General features: G+C 55.8%; 1 protein-coding gene across 2 annotated transcripts in view; it reads left to right on the plus strand.

The window, feature by feature from the left end:
- The window catches only part of GTF3C1 (general transcription factor IIIC subunit 1), a 72,595-nt gene that overhangs the window by 51,796 nt on the left and 3,676 nt on the right, over window positions 1-17,123 (plus strand). For both annotated transcript variants that reach the window (XM_082669828.1, XM_082669827.1), the window contains 10 exons: window positions 129-271; window positions 2,362-2,443; window positions 4,566-4,678; window positions 6,376-6,438; window positions 7,327-7,420; window positions 10,902-11,074; window positions 12,238-12,525; window positions 13,218-13,477; window positions 14,554-14,834; window positions 16,559-17,111. In XM_082669828.1, the coding sequence (XP_082525954.1) occupies window positions 129-271; window positions 2,362-2,443; window positions 4,566-4,678; window positions 6,376-6,438; window positions 7,327-7,420; window positions 10,902-11,074; window positions 12,238-12,525; window positions 13,218-13,477; window positions 14,554-14,834; window positions 16,559-17,111 (2,050 nt within the window). The remainder of the gene's footprint in view (window positions 1-128; window positions 272-2,361; window positions 2,444-4,565; window positions 4,679-6,375; window positions 6,439-7,326; window positions 7,421-10,901; window positions 11,075-12,237; window positions 12,526-13,217; window positions 13,478-14,553; window positions 14,835-16,558; window positions 17,112-17,123) is intronic.

Genomic DNA, 17,123 nt, shown 5'->3' on the forward strand with positions numbered 1-17,123 from the left:
GTGACAGTATTGAGTGTCCGCTGAGGAAAGAGTTTCCACAGGACGCATTCCCCCCTCCTTTACATTAGTGACCCATAATGTGAGCTCCGAGGATACTGAGTTTGTGTCTTGGCTTGTGTTTAATCCAGGTGAAGGGCCCGTTTGTCCCCTGGCAGGTCGTGCGGGACATTCTGCACTCAAGCTTGGAAGAGTCTTTGGATAAAACATCCCATTCGGTCGGACGAAGAGCTCGCTACATAGTCAAAAATCCACAGGCCTATCTGAACTATAAGTAAGCCTCCTTTGAACTTCCATGACTCAAGACAGGGTATCCCGGTGCTTCTAGTTCACTCTTTACACTTCTTTCATCCCATTTGCTTAAGGGTCCGCGGTAAAATCCAGATAGATAAAGTCTGAGTCGTCCAGTAGCGCGTCAGTAGTCTGTTGGAGACTGTTAGTGACATTGTCCTCGATTTGGGGGCTGGGTGTGATTCTGGGCGCTTTCACATTCAAGGTGTTACTTACACTTTAGAGCAGCTTGCGAAGCAGGTGCTCCTTTGTTACAGGTGAAGAAGCAGGCTAGGTGACAGCGCTGAATGTCACCTCTTCCCCTCACCTGAGTAGCGTGTGGTGAAAGCAGAGGCCTCTGCCCGTTTCCACTAGGGTTTCGACACTCCAGAGCAGCTCTCGATGTCTCTGTTAGTGGTCCATCAATGGCTCACTCCAGAAAGGAGCTAGACAGGAACAGGATCAAACGCACTCAGCCATTTCCTCAGCAGAGCTGGGCGTTCCCTAAAGACGTGAGGGGATGGCAGCTGGCCAGGAGCTGCAAAGCCTCCCCCATCGTCAGTTGCCAGGGAGGCTGCCCGCCGTCTGTTTCTCTCAGGGCCACGGTGTAAAGCCGTCCCCAGCCCCGTCAGACTCCTGCAGCTCCCTCCCCCTGCCGGCATGGGCTCGAGTGGGGAAGCCCAGCGGGTGGTGTGGGAAGGTACCCGAGTGTTGCAGCCAGCATGAGGGTGAGGCCGGGAAGCGGAGCTGCTTCCACCAGCTGATGTTCGGGCCACGGGTCAGTGGGAGAGCCTGGCTCCGGGTTGATTCCGAGCCGTGCGCTGCCTGCAGTCAGCCAGATTGCAAGGAAAGCAGCCCAGCCCTGGACCGCAGAGAAGACTCAGCCCTCTGCCCAGGCTCCTCAGTCTCGGCGCTGCTGACATGTGGGGCGGCTCATTCTCTGTTGTGGGGTGTCCTGGGCACTGTGGGGTGTTTAGCAGCCACCCGCCCACACCCACCCCCACCCCCACCCTCACCCCCCGCCAACTGTGACAATCAAAAATGTCTTCACACGCCCCCCCGGGGGAGCAGATCGCCCCGACGAGAACCACTGGGTTAGACACACCAAGGGGCCTTTCTGTGTGAAGCCACTTCCCCAGTGCATGGAAGACTCTTAGAATGTTCTGTCTGAAAGGGCTCTGATCACCTAGTCCAAAGTCCTCCTTTTTGCAGAGTGGAAACAGGCCCAGAGACAGCATGCAAGTTGGCTGGGGTGACAGTGAGCTGGCAGTGAAGTGAGATCTGGAAGTTGGGTTTCCTGGCCCCTGCCTGACGCTCTTCCTCTTGTCCTGCAGCAGCCGGGGAAGGGGGACATGAAGGGGGCTGCAGGGTGCGCAGGCCAGGTCTCCGTCCCCTGCAGCTCAGAGCCGTGGGACCTGGGACGGGGCATTTATCCCCTTAGAGTCTGTGAGCAGAACGATACCAATAGTAACCACACCTGTCCCACCTGCCCTGGCCCTTGGCTTCTGTGTGACCTCAGGGGCAGGGGCGGACCTTACGCCCCACTGAGCTGCGAAGTGGATGACAGTCTCTACCTTGCAGGCTGTTTATGAAGGAGCAGCTTCAGCTTTCAAAGTGCGCAGCTCCTAGAACCCAGCAAACGCTGGTTGTCTTTCCCTCCGTTTCCCTTTGGGCAGGTCAGGCTCTTTTGGTGCCTGGAGGTGTGAAGATGTGCAATGGACAGAGTGCTGGAGGAGGCCGGAGCTCTGAATACCAAACACCAGGGCCTGTTTTTAAATACAAGATCCTCTTTGACATAGGTCTCTCCTGTGGTCCTGGCCAAATCCCCGTGAGGGCAGGCGGGTGGGAGCTACTGTTCTCAGTTTGCACGTGGAGGACAGAAGCGCAGAGAAGTCGAGATGTGAAGCGTGAGCACAAACAGGCCGACCCCAAATCCTTCATTTTCAAAAGCTGTAATCACCCGGCAGGCACATAAGCAGATCATACTTCGTGTTTACCCAAGGCCAGAACTGTTAGGACAGAAATCTTCCAGTGGTTCTGAACGTGGGCATCGTTACATTGCCCAGACTTCACTGTGGCCTGCTCTCCCCACAGGGTTTGCCTCGCCGAGGTGTACCAGGATAAGGCGCTGGTGGGAGATTTCATGAATCGAAAATGCGACTACGGAGACCCAAAGGTGGGCCCCGCGCGGTGGTCGGGCTCAGCCTGCCCTGAAGGCAGGGATTTCTAGCTTCTAGTCTGGTCCTCTGGGTCCCACGGTGCCTCTGCCAGCCTTGCAAACATGGGCTTTCCCCCTGCTCATTTGGGAAATTGACTTGTCAGTTCTTTGGCTGTGGCCCTCACTTGATCTGGGTCCAGCATCAGTTTTAAAGATGATTAGAATTTGCCATGTCTCTTTGCAACGCTGCTGTGTCTTGGGTCTATTTTATTAAGAAAATAGGGTTGCTCTTCAGAAATTACAAACAGCTAGACTTCTGGAAAGCTCGTGGATAGGCCATGAGTTTTTGTTTTTTTTTTTTTAATTGAAAATTTTATTTTTATTTTTGGCTGCGTTGGGTCTTTGTTGCCGTGCACAGGCTTTCTCTAGTTGCGGCGAGCGGGGGCTACTCTTCGTCGCGGTGCGCGGGCTTCTCATTGTGGTGGTTTCTCTTGTTGTGGAGCATGGGCTCTAGGCGCGCAGGCTTCAGTAGTTGTGGCACGCGGGCTCAGTAGTTGTGGCTCGCAGGTTCTAGAGCGCAGGCTCAGTCGTTGTGGCGCACGGGCTTAGTTGCTCCGCGGCATGTGGGATCTTCCCGGACCAGGGCTCGAACCCTTGTCCCCTGCATTGGCAGGCAGACTCTTAACCACTGTGCCACCAGGGAAGCCCGGCCATGAGTTTTCTTTCTGAGTTTTCTGTGGGTGGGGCCGGGACGGTGATTGACAAGGAAGGAAGCTGTCTTTCCAGACCCAGGCTTCTCTGCTCTGTGGCTCAGAGTCTGCTCACCCCTCACTCATTGAGCTAACACCGGACTCCGCTGCGTGTATGTCCGGCCTTGCGCCAGGCGGGACCAGCTGAAATGGAGCCATAGGGCAGTGGGACGGGCAGAGAAGTAAATGTGCACCGCAGAACAGTGCAGCCGCCCTGAGAGAGGAAAGCACAGGCCGCCGAGGTCTCAGAGGGAGAATTAGGAGTGCTTTTGATGCAGGTGACGGAAAAAAAACATAACAAGGGCTTAAGGCTTTTTTTTCCCCATGTGCCAAGCAGCCTGGAAGTAGGCCATCCTATGCAGGTGCAGCAAAGCAGAGATGTCCTCAGGGTCCCAAGTTTATCCTGTCACTCCGTCCCCATCCCTGGTGGTCAGCTTTCCATCCTCATGCTGGTCACCTCATGGCTGCCAGGTAACTGCTGGAGCTCGGTCCTCACAACAGAATCCCAGGGCAAGAAGAAGTGGGGAGAGGGCCCTTGTACCAGGGAGGGGACAGCCTTTCCCAGAAGATCCGTCCTGACTCGCCTCGGGAAGCTGGGCAGGCTTCTCCCCACACCAAATTGGGGCTGGCTCCACTGCTAAGAGAGAACGGGATGAAGGAAGGAGGAGACCAACGGCATCTACTACAGAGGGCTTTTCAGATGTGTCAGCACTGAGCCCAGACTGCAGAGATGAGGGACCAGCTGAGGAAAGGCAGAGAAGGAAGGGGGGCGAGGTGCCCCATGGGAGGACGGCAGTGAGAGGCGTCAGAGAGGAGTGTGAACTTGTCCTGTAGCACCGGACACCGGGTGACAGGGTGACGGGGTCGGTTTGCCGGCCACACCATGGAGGATGAGTTGGAGGTGTGAGCCTGGGGGTGGCGAGGCAGTGAGGGACCACGCTGTGATCCAGGTCTGCACTGGGATGGTCGCAGGTTGGGTACAGAGGAGGAGGGGTCTGGTTTGGGGTTCAAGGTTGAGCGTGGCGGTGGAGGCCGACTTGCACAGGTGAGTCACAGAGGGACAGACTTGGGGGGAGGGAGGCGACAAGGGGACACAGGCCTGCTGATTGGAGGAGACTGCACAGGACACGTTCGGGGCTCCCATCCGGGGCTTGGGGGAGAGTGCTGGCGGCGCAGGTGTAAGGCTCTCCATCTCCCAGTGAAGTAGTGAGCACCTGTCGCCTTCCCAGGGGGCTGGGGAGGCAGGAGGGCACAGGAGACAGTGTTTCTGTCAGTGTCTCTGGGAAGTTGCTGCCGAGGGAGTTTGCTACAAGATTTTCCCTCAATGTGTCTTAGTGAAACCTCCATTCAGGGAGAAAAAGGCTTAACATCTCATTCTCTCACGCTGAAAGGTTTGTGCCAGCGAGTTTAAAGAATTTGTGGAGAAGCTTAAAGAGAAGTTCAGTTCAGCCCTAAGGAATCCTAACCTTGAAATCCCAGACACACTCAAGGAGCTGTTTGCCAGGTAAGGTTCCCTTGAGAAGGTTCTGTGTGAACTTTGGGGCAAGAGGAAAAGTCACCGGCCAGGACCGCCACGGGTGTGTCCCCCACCAGCCGTTCCACTTGACCTTGCAGCGAACCCTGCACTACCCTTGACTCTGGATGCCCTCGTCTCCTCTCATGGGCGACTTGAAAGTGGGAGGCACTGCCATCCCTCGCGCCCCACCAAGTACTCCCTTCCATTACAGGAAGGCCCTGCTCTGACTTAATTCTGGCTTGCTCAAGTATTTGAGTCCTTTTGCTATGATTGCTCATTTTAAGCACGAGGAAACTCTGAGGTGTACTTAACTTCCCAAGGTCACAGTGCTAGTGAGCCCCAGGCCAGGATTTGAGCTTAGGTAGGTCTGACCCCAGAGCCCCTGCTCTTTCCAGCTCAGCCACTGGGCATCTGGAAAAGAACATGCTTGGGTTTGAGCCCAGACCTGTGAAACTTGAAAATCTTGAGTGCTGTGAACCAGACCTATTTCCGCTGCTTCATCTAAACGTGAATCCCTTCTCTTCACCATCCTCATTAGGACAGTCACTCTCGCCACTGTATTTCCACATTTCTTCCTGTAGAGACAACGTCCATCCATCAGGTCCCACTGTGAACTGTGTGGTACCTTTTCAGTGAGCCGTCTGCGTTTCCGTTGGGGATCTCGTCCTTTCATTCACCCAACAAATAGTTGACGTCGTGCCCACCGTGTGCCAGGGCCAGGGAGCGATTTGTAGTCGTTTACAGATCTTGCCTTTGCCACGAACTCTTCCCCAGAACCCACAGGTGGCATGGTTTCTCTTCAGTCTTGAAGATGTTTCAAGTGGCCTGTTTACCTATGTATAATTTCTGTCCCCACATATTTTCAATAAATTTGTGGGGCAACTTTTAGTTATGAAAGGAGACGTTTAAGAGTTTTAAATAAGAGTTCATGACCCATCTAGAGGAAAGAAGAAAGTTCCAGCTGTAACAGTTTACCACTGAATTTGATCTTGAGCATTCGGGCAGGCAAAGCAAAAAAGAAGATGGTTCCAGATATTTTCTTGTTTGGCCCAAATCAGGTCACGTTTTTCTGAAAAGGTGCTTTGTCTTGTTCCTAAATTTTAGGAAGCATTTATGATTGCAAAGTTGAGTTTTGACTTTAGTTTTGTAGAAACCAAAGAAATGTCTCAAATAGGTGGCCATGTTGTTTTGTAGAGTTCTACGATTTACTTCTATATTTATTTGCTTGGTATGAACACAATAAAACAATATTACTTGGAGCTCAGAAAAGTAGACCGGGGGTTAACCTGTAATCCCATCACGTGATACAACTATGCCCTGTGGGGCGTTTTCTCGCCACCTTCTTCCTTATGCTTGTTCTTCATCATGGTGAACCCACAGCCGTCTGTCCTCCTCCGGTAACACTTAACAGTCGCTCCCTGTGAGTTCACGTCTCCTTGTTGCCTCAAAACGGTCAGTGAACGAACATTCCTCATTTCCTCAACCCTCATTCTTGCAACACGCTCAATTCGATGGGCAGAACGTGGTGTTTTCTCATTTTAATTAACATGTACATGTTTCAGTTTTAGGGACTTTACTGTTTTTTCCGCCACGTTAGTCAGTCAGTAGCCACCTCCCGCGAGCATCCCCTTGGCTATGGAAGGTCAGCTGGGCCCCATTCACAAGTTCTTCTGTTTCCTATGCAGATACCGAGTTTTGATGATTGGAGATGAAAAAGACCAAGTCAGGAAAGAGGATGAACTTCATAGGCAAGTACTGACGGACCCAGTGCCTTTTCCTAGGCTGCTCGACTGGGTTGTCTGCAGCCTAGCACAGGGTCATCTAGGGCCGAATCTAGCCTGGTGCTGGTTTCTGGAAATAAAGTGTCATTGGAACACAGCCACACCCATTGCACGTGTAGTCTGCACTGCTTTCACGCTCTCACGGCAGGGTCGAGTGGCTGCAACAGAGACCACTGGGCCCAAAAAGACTGAATTATTTATTATTAGGCCCTGTGCGGGGAGAGACCCCTCACCCCGCCTGTCACTGGCCCGGCCTGAGGACGGGTTGGGGAAGGGGTTTGAACTCCTAGCCCATGAACCTCCCAAGCAAAAACTCCCTTGGGACTTCCCTGGTGGTCCAGAGGTTAAGACTTCGCACCGCCACCGCAGGGGGGCGCCGGTTTGACCCCTGGTGGGGAAACTAAGATCTGACACACTGCGCAGCGCGGCGAAAAGTAAGAAAAAAAAAAAAGAAAGAAAGAAAGCCTCAGCCTTTTCTTTCCATCTTGGGTAATCAGTATTCAATTTGATTTTTAGCTCTGTATTCAATGAAAAGCCTATTCTCGTGGGAGAAACAGTTGTTTAAAATTAGACAAACAGAAAATCTAAGCACTAACCACACGTGTTAGTTGTCATGAGAACCCGTTTCCAGGTTATGTCACCCCTTGCCCACCAGACTGAAACTTTTTCCCTGTGAAAATGGACCAATCAGTAAGGCATAAAAACCATCATTTCTTTTGTTTTGGTTTATGACTAGTTTGGACATTCGTATCACTTTTGTGAGATTCAAAACTTTTTTGAGACCGAACCTACCCAAGCTGAGCGGTGCCCTGCGGCCTGCGGGCTCACGTGGCCCTGTTGCCTCATCTCTTTCAGCGTGGATGACATCCACTTCCTGGTGCTCCAGAACCTGATCCAGAGCACGCTGGCCCTCTCGGACAGCCAGATGGAGATCTACCAGTCATTCCAGGTGGGTGTCGGGGGCGCAACAGCGGCTTCACAGCAGTGCTCTGGAACTCGGGCCCTTCCCAGGCCGGGCCGCGTGAGGTTTCCACCCTTTCACTTCACTGCAGGGCCTCAGAGGACCTGATTGCCCCTGGGACTCTAGCCCTCACTCCGTTCATCTTTTTTTTTCTTCTTTTTTTTTTTTTTGGCCGAACCGCGCTGCTTCTGGGATCTCAGCTCCCCAGCCAGGGATTGAACCCAGGCCACAGCAGTGAGAGTACTGAGTCCTAACCCCTGGATCACCAGGGAACTCCCCTGTTCACCTCTGAAGTATGGGCACAGGATCTGGTGACCTCCAAAATCCCTCCCAGCGCTGAGGTTTTGAGTCTAATGTGGAAGGCAGAAAATTAGGCAGAAGAGGAAATGAACCTCTCAAAAGAGCTGAGAAAGTAATTGGACTACACGGCATATCTTTTCCAATTATAACGGACAATTGTCAACGTATTTTGATTGCTAGATATCGCCCAGTGGGAAAGCTGCCTTTCTGTAGGCGTTGAGTCATATATCTCCTGAAAACTTACTAGAACTGTAATGCTGCTTTATTGTGGCCGAATGAGGATGAAAGAGGAAGGCGGATCTCATTCAGCCCCGCACTAAGCGTGGGAAGTACTCTTTTACAAGTGTGAAAACTTGAGGTTCAGAGAATAAAAAGCCCATGCCCAAGATCCCAGAGCTCATCCGTCTAACCTGAGACTGTGTGGCTGCAAGCTCCCAGCAGAAGGGCCCACTCCCCGAGCCTGCGCTTCCCTTGTTTCTAATGATTGCAAAAGTGTGTTCCAAGTAGAGCCTGTCTACTTTCGTATTTAGTCTCTAAACCCAAAACTCAGCTCTTCGAGCCAGTTTGGGACATGAGGGAGAAAAAAAATAAGAAAACGAAAGGCTGGTGTTATTCCTCATCCCACTGATCTGTCTAGACGGGTGCTGTCCCAAACTGCGGGGATGCTTCCGAGTCAACTGGAGAGCTCTCCTGGCACGTGGGCCCCAGGCCCCACCCCATAGTCTGCAGTCAGGAGTGGAGGGGGCAGGACGCTGACGAGCTCTCCTGCCCAGCCGGGGTTAGAGCTAGCAGGACCTCGGGGGTCGGTCCAACCCCCATCACACGAGAAAGACCAGCCCCCAAGTTATGGCAAGAGCCTGGTCCCTGTGTCCCAGCCAGGGCCGTGGCCTCACGTTTCCTTCCTCTAGCTCCATTTCCAGTTTGGGTCTGAGCGGTAGGGATGGTGCCAAGGGGCTGTCACTCTCCCTGACCACCCAGGGTGTGGGAAGTCGCATGAGAGAGAGCACCTGAGCCCAAGGAGGACACAGGGCCCTTCTTCAGCGACCCCCTCCCCCTGGCAGCAGGGAGTGGGAGGTCATTAGGGATGAAGTCGGGGAATTCCCTGGTGGTCCAGTGGTTAGGAGTCCACGCTTTCACTACCAAGGGCCCGGGTTCCATCCCTGGTCAGGGAACTAAACTCTCACAAGCCACGTGGCGTGCCCACCCCCCCAACCCCCCCCCAAAAAAGAAAAGGGATGAGGTCAGAGGCCACCCGGGATCCTACCAGGCTCCCTGCAGCCCCGAGCTTCCGGGAAGTGTGCTGCAGGAAGGTGGACGTCACAGGCACCCCAGATGGCGGTAGTTCACTGTGTCTGTGACAGCCCAGCCTCTTGGGAGTCTTGACGGGCTGTGCCACACTCCCCACTCACTGTGTGTGGTCTGTGCGCCCCTGTTCCATGCCAGCGGCCGTCTGGGGAGTGTGCCCATCCTCGTCTCCACATGGAAGAGACAAGCAGAAGGTGCAGGTGTTTCACAGGAAGCTGGATTCAGCTTCCACTTCCGCTTGGGGGGAAGCAGTGATGACCTGACGGCTGCGTCCTGCTTCTTCCCTCCGCCCTGCTCAGTCTTTCCCCATCAGCCTGCTAGTCCGTGCACCAGGACGGACGTAGAGTTGGTACCTGGAGAAATCGAGGGCACTGTGCGCACCTTGGACTGACAGGACCCAGTATGTGCCCAGACCCCACTCTGTCTCCGGGAGAGCCACCCCCATGCTGCCCCAGCACCCCAACTGACCACCACTTGACTCCCAGTCCCCTGGCCACTGGCTCGAGGATGAGACCTCGTCCTCTCCCTGGTCCCGCCCCTCCCAGCAGTGTGGCCTCGGAAGATCCCTGGAAGCCGGTGAGCCTCAGTCTCCTGTCACCCTCGGGTCCCGGGGTCAGTGCAGCAGAGAACTTGCTAAGCCAGGATTCTCAGACCATGCCTGCAGGTTTTCTTGGCCAGTGCTTTGAACTTTCCTGGAGGCTGGTGTGTACTCGACATTTGCTGTCAATTGACTGAACCAGCACTGTTCGGAAAACTGGAGTGACGAGACTGCCGGTCCCGCAGTCCTCTGAGTTGCTGCCCCTCTGGGCGGGCTCCACATCTGCGAGCCAGGGAGCCATGGCGGCGTGGCCCACGGGGGGAGCGTCAGCACCCAGGACCCGACACCGCCCTCCGTTTTGCCCCATGCTGGGTGCCAGGTGCCTGCGGGGGCAGCAGTACGAGTCGGGTCTGTGTTCTTCTGGAAGAGAGTGACAGTGAATAAACAAATGAGATCGTTTCAGGTAGACACAGTTACTATGGGTTAATGTAATTGAGTTGACTGCAGAGGAGCAGGACGGAGGAGGATTTGGCCTTTGAGGGGAAGTGTGTGAGCTGAGAGCTGAATGTTAGGAAGTCAGCCACGTAGAGACTGGGGGAGTGTGCTGTCCGAGAACTGGGAGCGGGAAGTGCAAAGGCCCCGAGGCGGCAGTGCCTTGGCTTGTTCAAGAAGCGTAAGGAAGCGGGTGAGGCTGGAGGGTGGTAAGCAAGGGCTGCACTTACTGTAGGAGTCAAGGCCAGGGTGGTGGACCGGGTCCTACTCACGGGGGTCTCGTCAAGCCTAGTGAGGACTGAGAGTTCCCCCTGCAGACAGATGCCATCGGGGCTTCGAGGCAGGGAAGGAACGTGTGGTCTGATGTAGGCATCGAAGGGCTACTTTGGCTGCTGTGCAGAGTGGCCGGGCTGGGGGCAGGGGGCCACGGGGAGAAACAATGGTGGCATGGCCCAGATGGTGGCAGTGTAGATGGCACAGACCAGATGCGTCTGGGAACGTATCTTGGGGGTAGAGCCCAGCAGACATGCTGATGGGTTAGGTCGTGGTAAGGGATACAGTGGTATCAGAGATGATTCTGCGTCAGCTCCCAGCGTCTTTGCAGCCAGAGAAATAGGCATCCGCCTTTCCCTGCAGTTGCCTGTTCTCTGTACTCTCTGAGGTGACGTGAAGGTGGGTGCAGGCCGACCGTCGGGATGCGGGCTTCCTCCGGGCTCTCCCCCACCGCCAACCGCTTCCTCCATCAATGATCAGCTGTGGCTTTGTGCGTCCACATCTGGGTCTTGCCCCCGCCGGCTGGAGAGCCCTGTTCACGCACGGCCTGCTGTGTTACAGACGTTCCGCCTCTACCGGGAGTACAAGGACCACATCCTGGTGAAGGCCTTTGTGGAGTACCAGAAGAGGAGCTTGGTCAACCGGCGCCGGGTCAACCACACGCTGGGCCCCAAGAAAAACCGTGCTCTGCCCTTCGCGCCCATGTCCTACCAGTTGTCCCAGACCTACCACAGGTGAGCACGGGGAGGGCGGGGCCTGTCTGCGGAGAGGAGCACAGGTGAGCGGAAGTGATGGGCGTCCGTCTTCATCAGAGAGCAGGGCGGCCTGGGCCTCGCGAGACACAGCCTCTGGGACCAAGTTTCTCATCAATGTCTGTCCCCCCTTCTATGGGAATAAGGTTAATGCTTGCCGTATTTTGTGTTGGGGTATTTTACCAATTTTGTAGGTAGTTTGTTTCCCTTTTTCCCATCAAATTGGGGAGTTTCTAATAATTAGACCAGCTAAAAGTGCACCCTCCCGGCTGGGCATAACCTCGGTCCTAATCTTCACGGCTCCGAGCTGTACCAGGCCGCCTGCCTTACAGGCTCACACACTTCATTTGGAAGCCATCGTGTACTTTTTGGGTTTTTTTAAGTTGCTCTTTTTATATATATATAAATTTATTTATTTATTTATTTTGGGCTGCGTTGGGTCTTTGTTGCTGCGTGTGGGCTTCTCATTGCGGTGGCTTCTCTTGTTGGGGAGCACGGGCTCTAGGCACGTGGGTTTCAGTAGTTGTGGCACGCAGGCTCAGTAGTTGTGGCTTGAGGGCTCTAGAGCGCAGAGTTGGTACTTGTGGCACACGGGCTTAGTTGCTCCTTGGCATGTGGGAGCTTCCTGGACCAGGGCTCGAACCCGTGTCCCCTGCATTGGCAGGCGGATTCTTAACCACTGCGCCACCAGGGAAACCCCATCATGTACTTTTTAGACCCAGTTTGCGGCACGTCAGCAAGAGGTTGTTACAGGGTCTGGACAGAGGCAAGGGCTTGACTGCAGGCTCCGAGTGGAGACTGTGAGATCGAACACACGCATGTCCCTTCTCCTCTGTAGGGGTTCAGGGCTTGCCTTGTGTAAAGATGATTACAGAAAGCACATTCGTCTTCCCCAATTTGGTACCGCGAGGCCTAGGGTGTTGGGTTAGATGAAAAGGTGCAGCATCTTCATCTGAGATGGAAAACAGGGCTTCCAGGGAGAAGCCGGTGTGTTTAGTGTTGACGGCGAGGTTTGAAGTGCCCTCAGCCCATCCGCACCAAGGCCTCCAGCAGCCTGTCCGCACCGAGGCCTCCAGCAGCCTGTCCGCACCGAGGCCTCCAGCACCCTGTCCTCAGAAAGGCCCTTCCCTTCTCTTTCTGCGTAGGATTTTCACGTGGCGATTTCCGAGTACCATCTGCACAGAATCATTCCAGTTCTTCGACAGAATCCGGGCTGCCGGCAAGTTGGACCAGCCTGATAATTTTTCCTTCAAAGACCAGGATAATAACGACTCCACGAGCGACCTGGTGGCATTTTCTTTGGACGGCCCTGGAGGACACTGTGTGGCCGTCCTGACCCTTTTCTCTTTGGGCCTTGTTTCCATGGACGTCAGGATCCCAGAGCAGATCGTTGTGGTGGACAGTTCAATGGTGGAGAACGAGGTCATTAAGAGGTAAGAGCCAGGGCAGCCGCTGGGCTGCTGGTCTGAGCACCGTCGGGGGCTTTGGGAACCATCATTTCCTCTCAGGCTGTGGCATCTGCAATCTTATTTCCTCCGTCATCTGATTTTTATTCTCAGCAAACACGTGCTGCGTTTCTCTGCGTTGTGCTTGGCATTGTGTGGGTATCGGCAGTGCCTTCCGGGAGCTCCCGGGTCGGGGCCTCACGGATCTGTGAACCAGGGATTCCAGTACGGTGTCCAGTGCAGCACCTTCTGCTGGTGCCTCTGGGCGCCGGGGGAGCCAGAGGAGGGGGTGACTGGGCCACACCAAAGAGAAGGACCCAGAACAGTGTGGCACGGAGGGTGGGGTAGGCAGAGCAGGGGGGTCGTTAAAGGTTCCTTGAGGCTGTAACAGCTGAATCGGGACTTAATGGAAAAGCAGGCATTTTTGGACAGAGACTAGGAAGGGCTTCCAGGCCGAAGGGACAGCCCTTGCAGAGACACAGGTATAGGGACGTGGGGTGGGGGGCGGGTATGGAAGGTGGACGAGGGAGATGAATCTGGAGCGCAGTCTGTGCTGACCTGACCTCACAGCCGGATGCCAGGGCTTTGTCTGTGGTCGGAGCGCCGCTCTCTGAGGGGGCGGCCAGACCAGCAGAAGGCTTGGCTGGGCTCCGTCGTCCAGGTCCGTTTTCTGCTCCTAGCCTGGGAAAGGACGGCGCCTTGGAAGAGGACGAGGATGAAGAGGAAGACCTGGACGAAGGCTCAGGGGCCAAGCGCCGGAGCATCGAGGTGAAAGCCCGCCAGGCCTCCCACACCAACTACCTGCTGATGAAGGGCTGCTGCGCCCCCGGCATCGTCAGCAACCGCAACCTCAACCCCAGCGACAGCATCGTGGTGAACTCCTGCCGGGTCAAGCTCCGGCTGCGCTGCACCCCGAAGCCCACCGGGCTCGGAGCCGCTGGTGAGTGCCCCCCTAGCTGCCTCGCGGCCCAGACCTGGGGCTCACGGCCAGGCTCCCAAGGCCACGTGCGGCAGCCACCACTGACTGAGCCAAAGCGGAAAGCAAAGGAAAAGCCCTGCTGTCCGCAGCCGCCGGCGCAGAGGGCGCGAGTCCTGAGTGGCCCGCTCGGGGAGCCCGGGCTGTGCCCACCGTGTGGGTAGCGCTCACCATGGTCTCTTTGCCTGAGTGTTGTCTTTCGACCTCTTGCTGTGAAAGACGAGTAGTCTGCTTATATTCATCATCTCATCTCCTTTACTTCCAATTTTTACACTTTTCTGAGTTCTTTCTGTTGATTGCCTTTGAGACGATAATGACTTGCTTACACCTCCATTCCCTGCACCCTTAATTTCTGGCAGTCTCTCCTCCCTCCACGTAAAACGAGAATATTAGGGCCTCGTCCCTGCACTCCTCTTCCCCTTTCCTACCCCTTTCCTGCTCTGTCTGACTTGCCTTTATTTTCACGTGTTGAGGTGTTTACCTTCACAACCACAGTCAGTATTCTGTGCTGTGTCAGGAGCTTGGCCCAGGCAAAAATGTGATGACCTGTAGCCTGTGGTCTGAGCAGAGACACCTTGTACAGGAAGCACCAGAAACCAGCCGTGGCTGGTGTGAACAAAAGTCGGGACTCATGGAGGGGTCCCGGCGTATCTCACGGGGTCTGCGAGCCGTGGACATGGGAGCATCAGGAAGGGTGGGGCCCGGGCAGCCTGAGTGGAGGGCCACCCCGCTCCCTCCAGAGCTCTAGGGTTCTGGCTCTCAGACCCCAGCCCCGCCTTTGAGCCCTTCCCTGTGAGTCTTGAACGAGAGAATCATACTGGCTCTGGGGATCGCGTGGGCTGCAGTCAAGGGCCCAGGGCGGCATGTATCAGGCGCCCGACTGCCAGGGGCCCGACCGTGTCCACCCAGAAGGCAACCCCTGGACATCTGGGGAGCAGTGAGTCGGTGTGGGAGCATGACCTGCCTCGGCATCGCCTGTACACTGGTCTGGTGGGGGAGGGGCTTCTCAGGGCTGATTCTGGTCCTCCTGGTCTCCACAGTCACTTCTCTGGAAGAGCTGATGGTGGGAACCTCCTGCCTCCCTGACACATTCACCAGGCTGATAAACAGGCAGGAGGACACCTGCAGCTTGGAAGAGTTCGCCCACCAGCTGGCGCTGTCTGGGTACAAACCCAGAGACGTGGCCGCCGCCCTGGAAGTCCAGGGGGCCATCGCAGCGGCCGGCTGCTTCGGGGTGGACAGGGAGGAGTTGCGCCGAAGGTTCTCCGCCTTGGCGAGGACAGATGGGGAGCGCTCCCGGACCTTCGCAGACTACGTCCAGGTGAGCAGTGCTCTCAGGCAGCCTGTGGTAGCCAGACCAGAAGTAGCAACTCACGGGCCAGACGCACGCTGCGGGTGGGCTTGGCTTGGGGCACGTAGTGGAATTTTTTCAAAAGCTGGATTCGTCGTCAACATTGAAGACAGGAGATCTTGCCTGAAATATTGCCAGCTTCTCCTGAACGTTAGAAGGTCTGGCCACTCTGGGCCCTGCTTCTTCAGCACAGCTGGCCGGAGCCCCCCCCAAGCCATGGGCCTTGTCCTCCCCAGCTCTCTGCTGTCTCCAGGTACCCTGCACCTGCTCCACAGTACTCACCACTTTGTTAGCGCAAGTCCACGTGCCTGACGCGCAATGAGGCCCGACAAGCCGAAACGTCGGAGTTTGGAGGGGAGAAAGGTTTACTGCAGGGCCCTGCAAGGAGACAGGTGGCTCATGCCCCAGCAAGCCCCGAGCTCTCTGAAAGGTTTTAGCAAAGCACTTTTAAAGGCCAGGGGAGGGAGAGGGGTCTCAGGGTTCGTGATCAGCTCGTGTACAGTTCTCTGATTGGCTGATGGTGAGGGAACAGGGGGGTGTCCCCAGAGGTTAGTTAACATTGTCAGTCCTTAGGTGCCAGTAGGTCTGGGGACTGCAAATTTAAATTTCTTCCATTTGATGGGGTGGGGGTGGGGTGTGTGTTTCGCCTCTGTAAAACAACTCAGGAAAGTGCACCAGATACTGTTACCTGGGTACTTCAGAGAGGAGCGAAAGCAGAGGATGTGGGGGAAAGGCCTGCCCCACAAAGGCCCCGTAGGGTCCTGCTTGGTTACAGCTTTCCCTGCCCGGACCCATTTTCATCAGTGACCCTTGAACCCGAAGAATGTGAGAAGAGTTGGACCTTTTAGATCAAGTGCCCCGGGACCTGGCTTGCCCTCCCGCGTGTCAGTTGTCATCGATGTTGTGTGTTACTGATGTTGCGAGGTGCCTGCCTTGCTGTGTGTTCTTGGGGCAGCGGGGAGGGGGTGGAAGTCGATACTTGTCATTATCAAAGGAGTTCTTACCCATACAGGAAATACAAGAGGGCTGTTGAGTACCTTTCACTTGGTGTTGGATTGTTCTTAAAACTCATGATGCCTCTGGGGCCCTGGGAGGGAGGGTGAGGATTTTCCCCAGGCCCCGGTGCTGGAGCCCAGGCAGCGGATCCCACTGGCTGCCGAGAGGCGAGGGGCCGGCAGCTCCCTCTGTTCCCTGGTGTCCAGCACGGGGCCCTAGTGGCGCGTGCGCAGCTAACCCTCCCCAGACCCGCGTGATGTGGGCGTGAGTCCTGCGTCCAGGCTGTGAACAGGGGCAAACTCCTTGAATCTTGACTTGTGGGTTTTTTAATAAAAAAGAAAAAGATGTTGGTGAATCCCCGTGTGCTGCCCAGAGTTGGTGCAGCTCATAGATAAGAACAAGGACGTGGGAAGAGGGCGTGGTGAACGAGGGAAGGAGTCACTGTCCTTCACTTGGGAATAATTATGGCTTTTGCAGAAGAACTTGGTAACCCTCGGGGTGTTAAGTCTAGGAGGAGCTGGCCAGGCAGAAGGAGACTTGGAAGGTCACATCAGCTTTGAGGGCGCAGGCGGAGCCACCTGTCCTGAAGGAGCTGGGCTGGCCGCTGCTCAGAACGCTTAAACACCTCAGGCAGGGGAAGGGGACCCCGATGACCCTGGGGATCCCTACAGACGCCGTGTGTCTCCTGCTTTTCCTAGGACCTCTTAGAGCAGCAGCAGGTGCTGGAAGTCGGCGGCAACACCGCTCGCCTGGTGTCCATGGCCTCTGCCGAGCCCTGGCTCCTGCACTCGGTGCGGCTAAAAGACAAAGAGGAGGGCGCTGACCCTCAAAGAGAAGATCCCCAGGCCAGACCCCCCGAGGGGCCTTCCAGCGAGGACAGCCCCTCTGAGAGGCAGGCATCACCTTCTCAGGGCCCCCTGAGCGCCAAGAGGCGTGCCAGCTGGGCCGGTGCAGATGTGGACAGCCAGGGCGGGGGCGCTGACCCCGAGAGTGCCCCGGAGCCCCCCACAAAGAGGCCCACACTCCAGGACGTGCGTTTGGCCCCCAGCCTGGGGCCCAGAGCAGAAGAACCAGAAACCCAGGTGCCCGCCCTGCCCACAGCTCCTGAGGACACAGGCGTGAGGGAGCCTTCCCCCAGAGCATCGGAAGGCAGGCCGGAGGACCAAGAGGGTGTCGGGGTACCCAGCTCCCCAGGCCGAGAGCAGCTGAGCTGTCAGGCCCAGCTTCCGGAGGGCCCTGAAGACCCCAGAGGTACCAAACCCT

Source organism: Grampus griseus (genome assembly GCF_964374135.1).
Source record: "Grampus griseus genome assembly, chromosome: 14".
Classification (NCBI taxonomy): domain Eukaryota; kingdom Metazoa; phylum Chordata; class Mammalia; order Artiodactyla; family Delphinidae; genus Grampus; species Grampus griseus.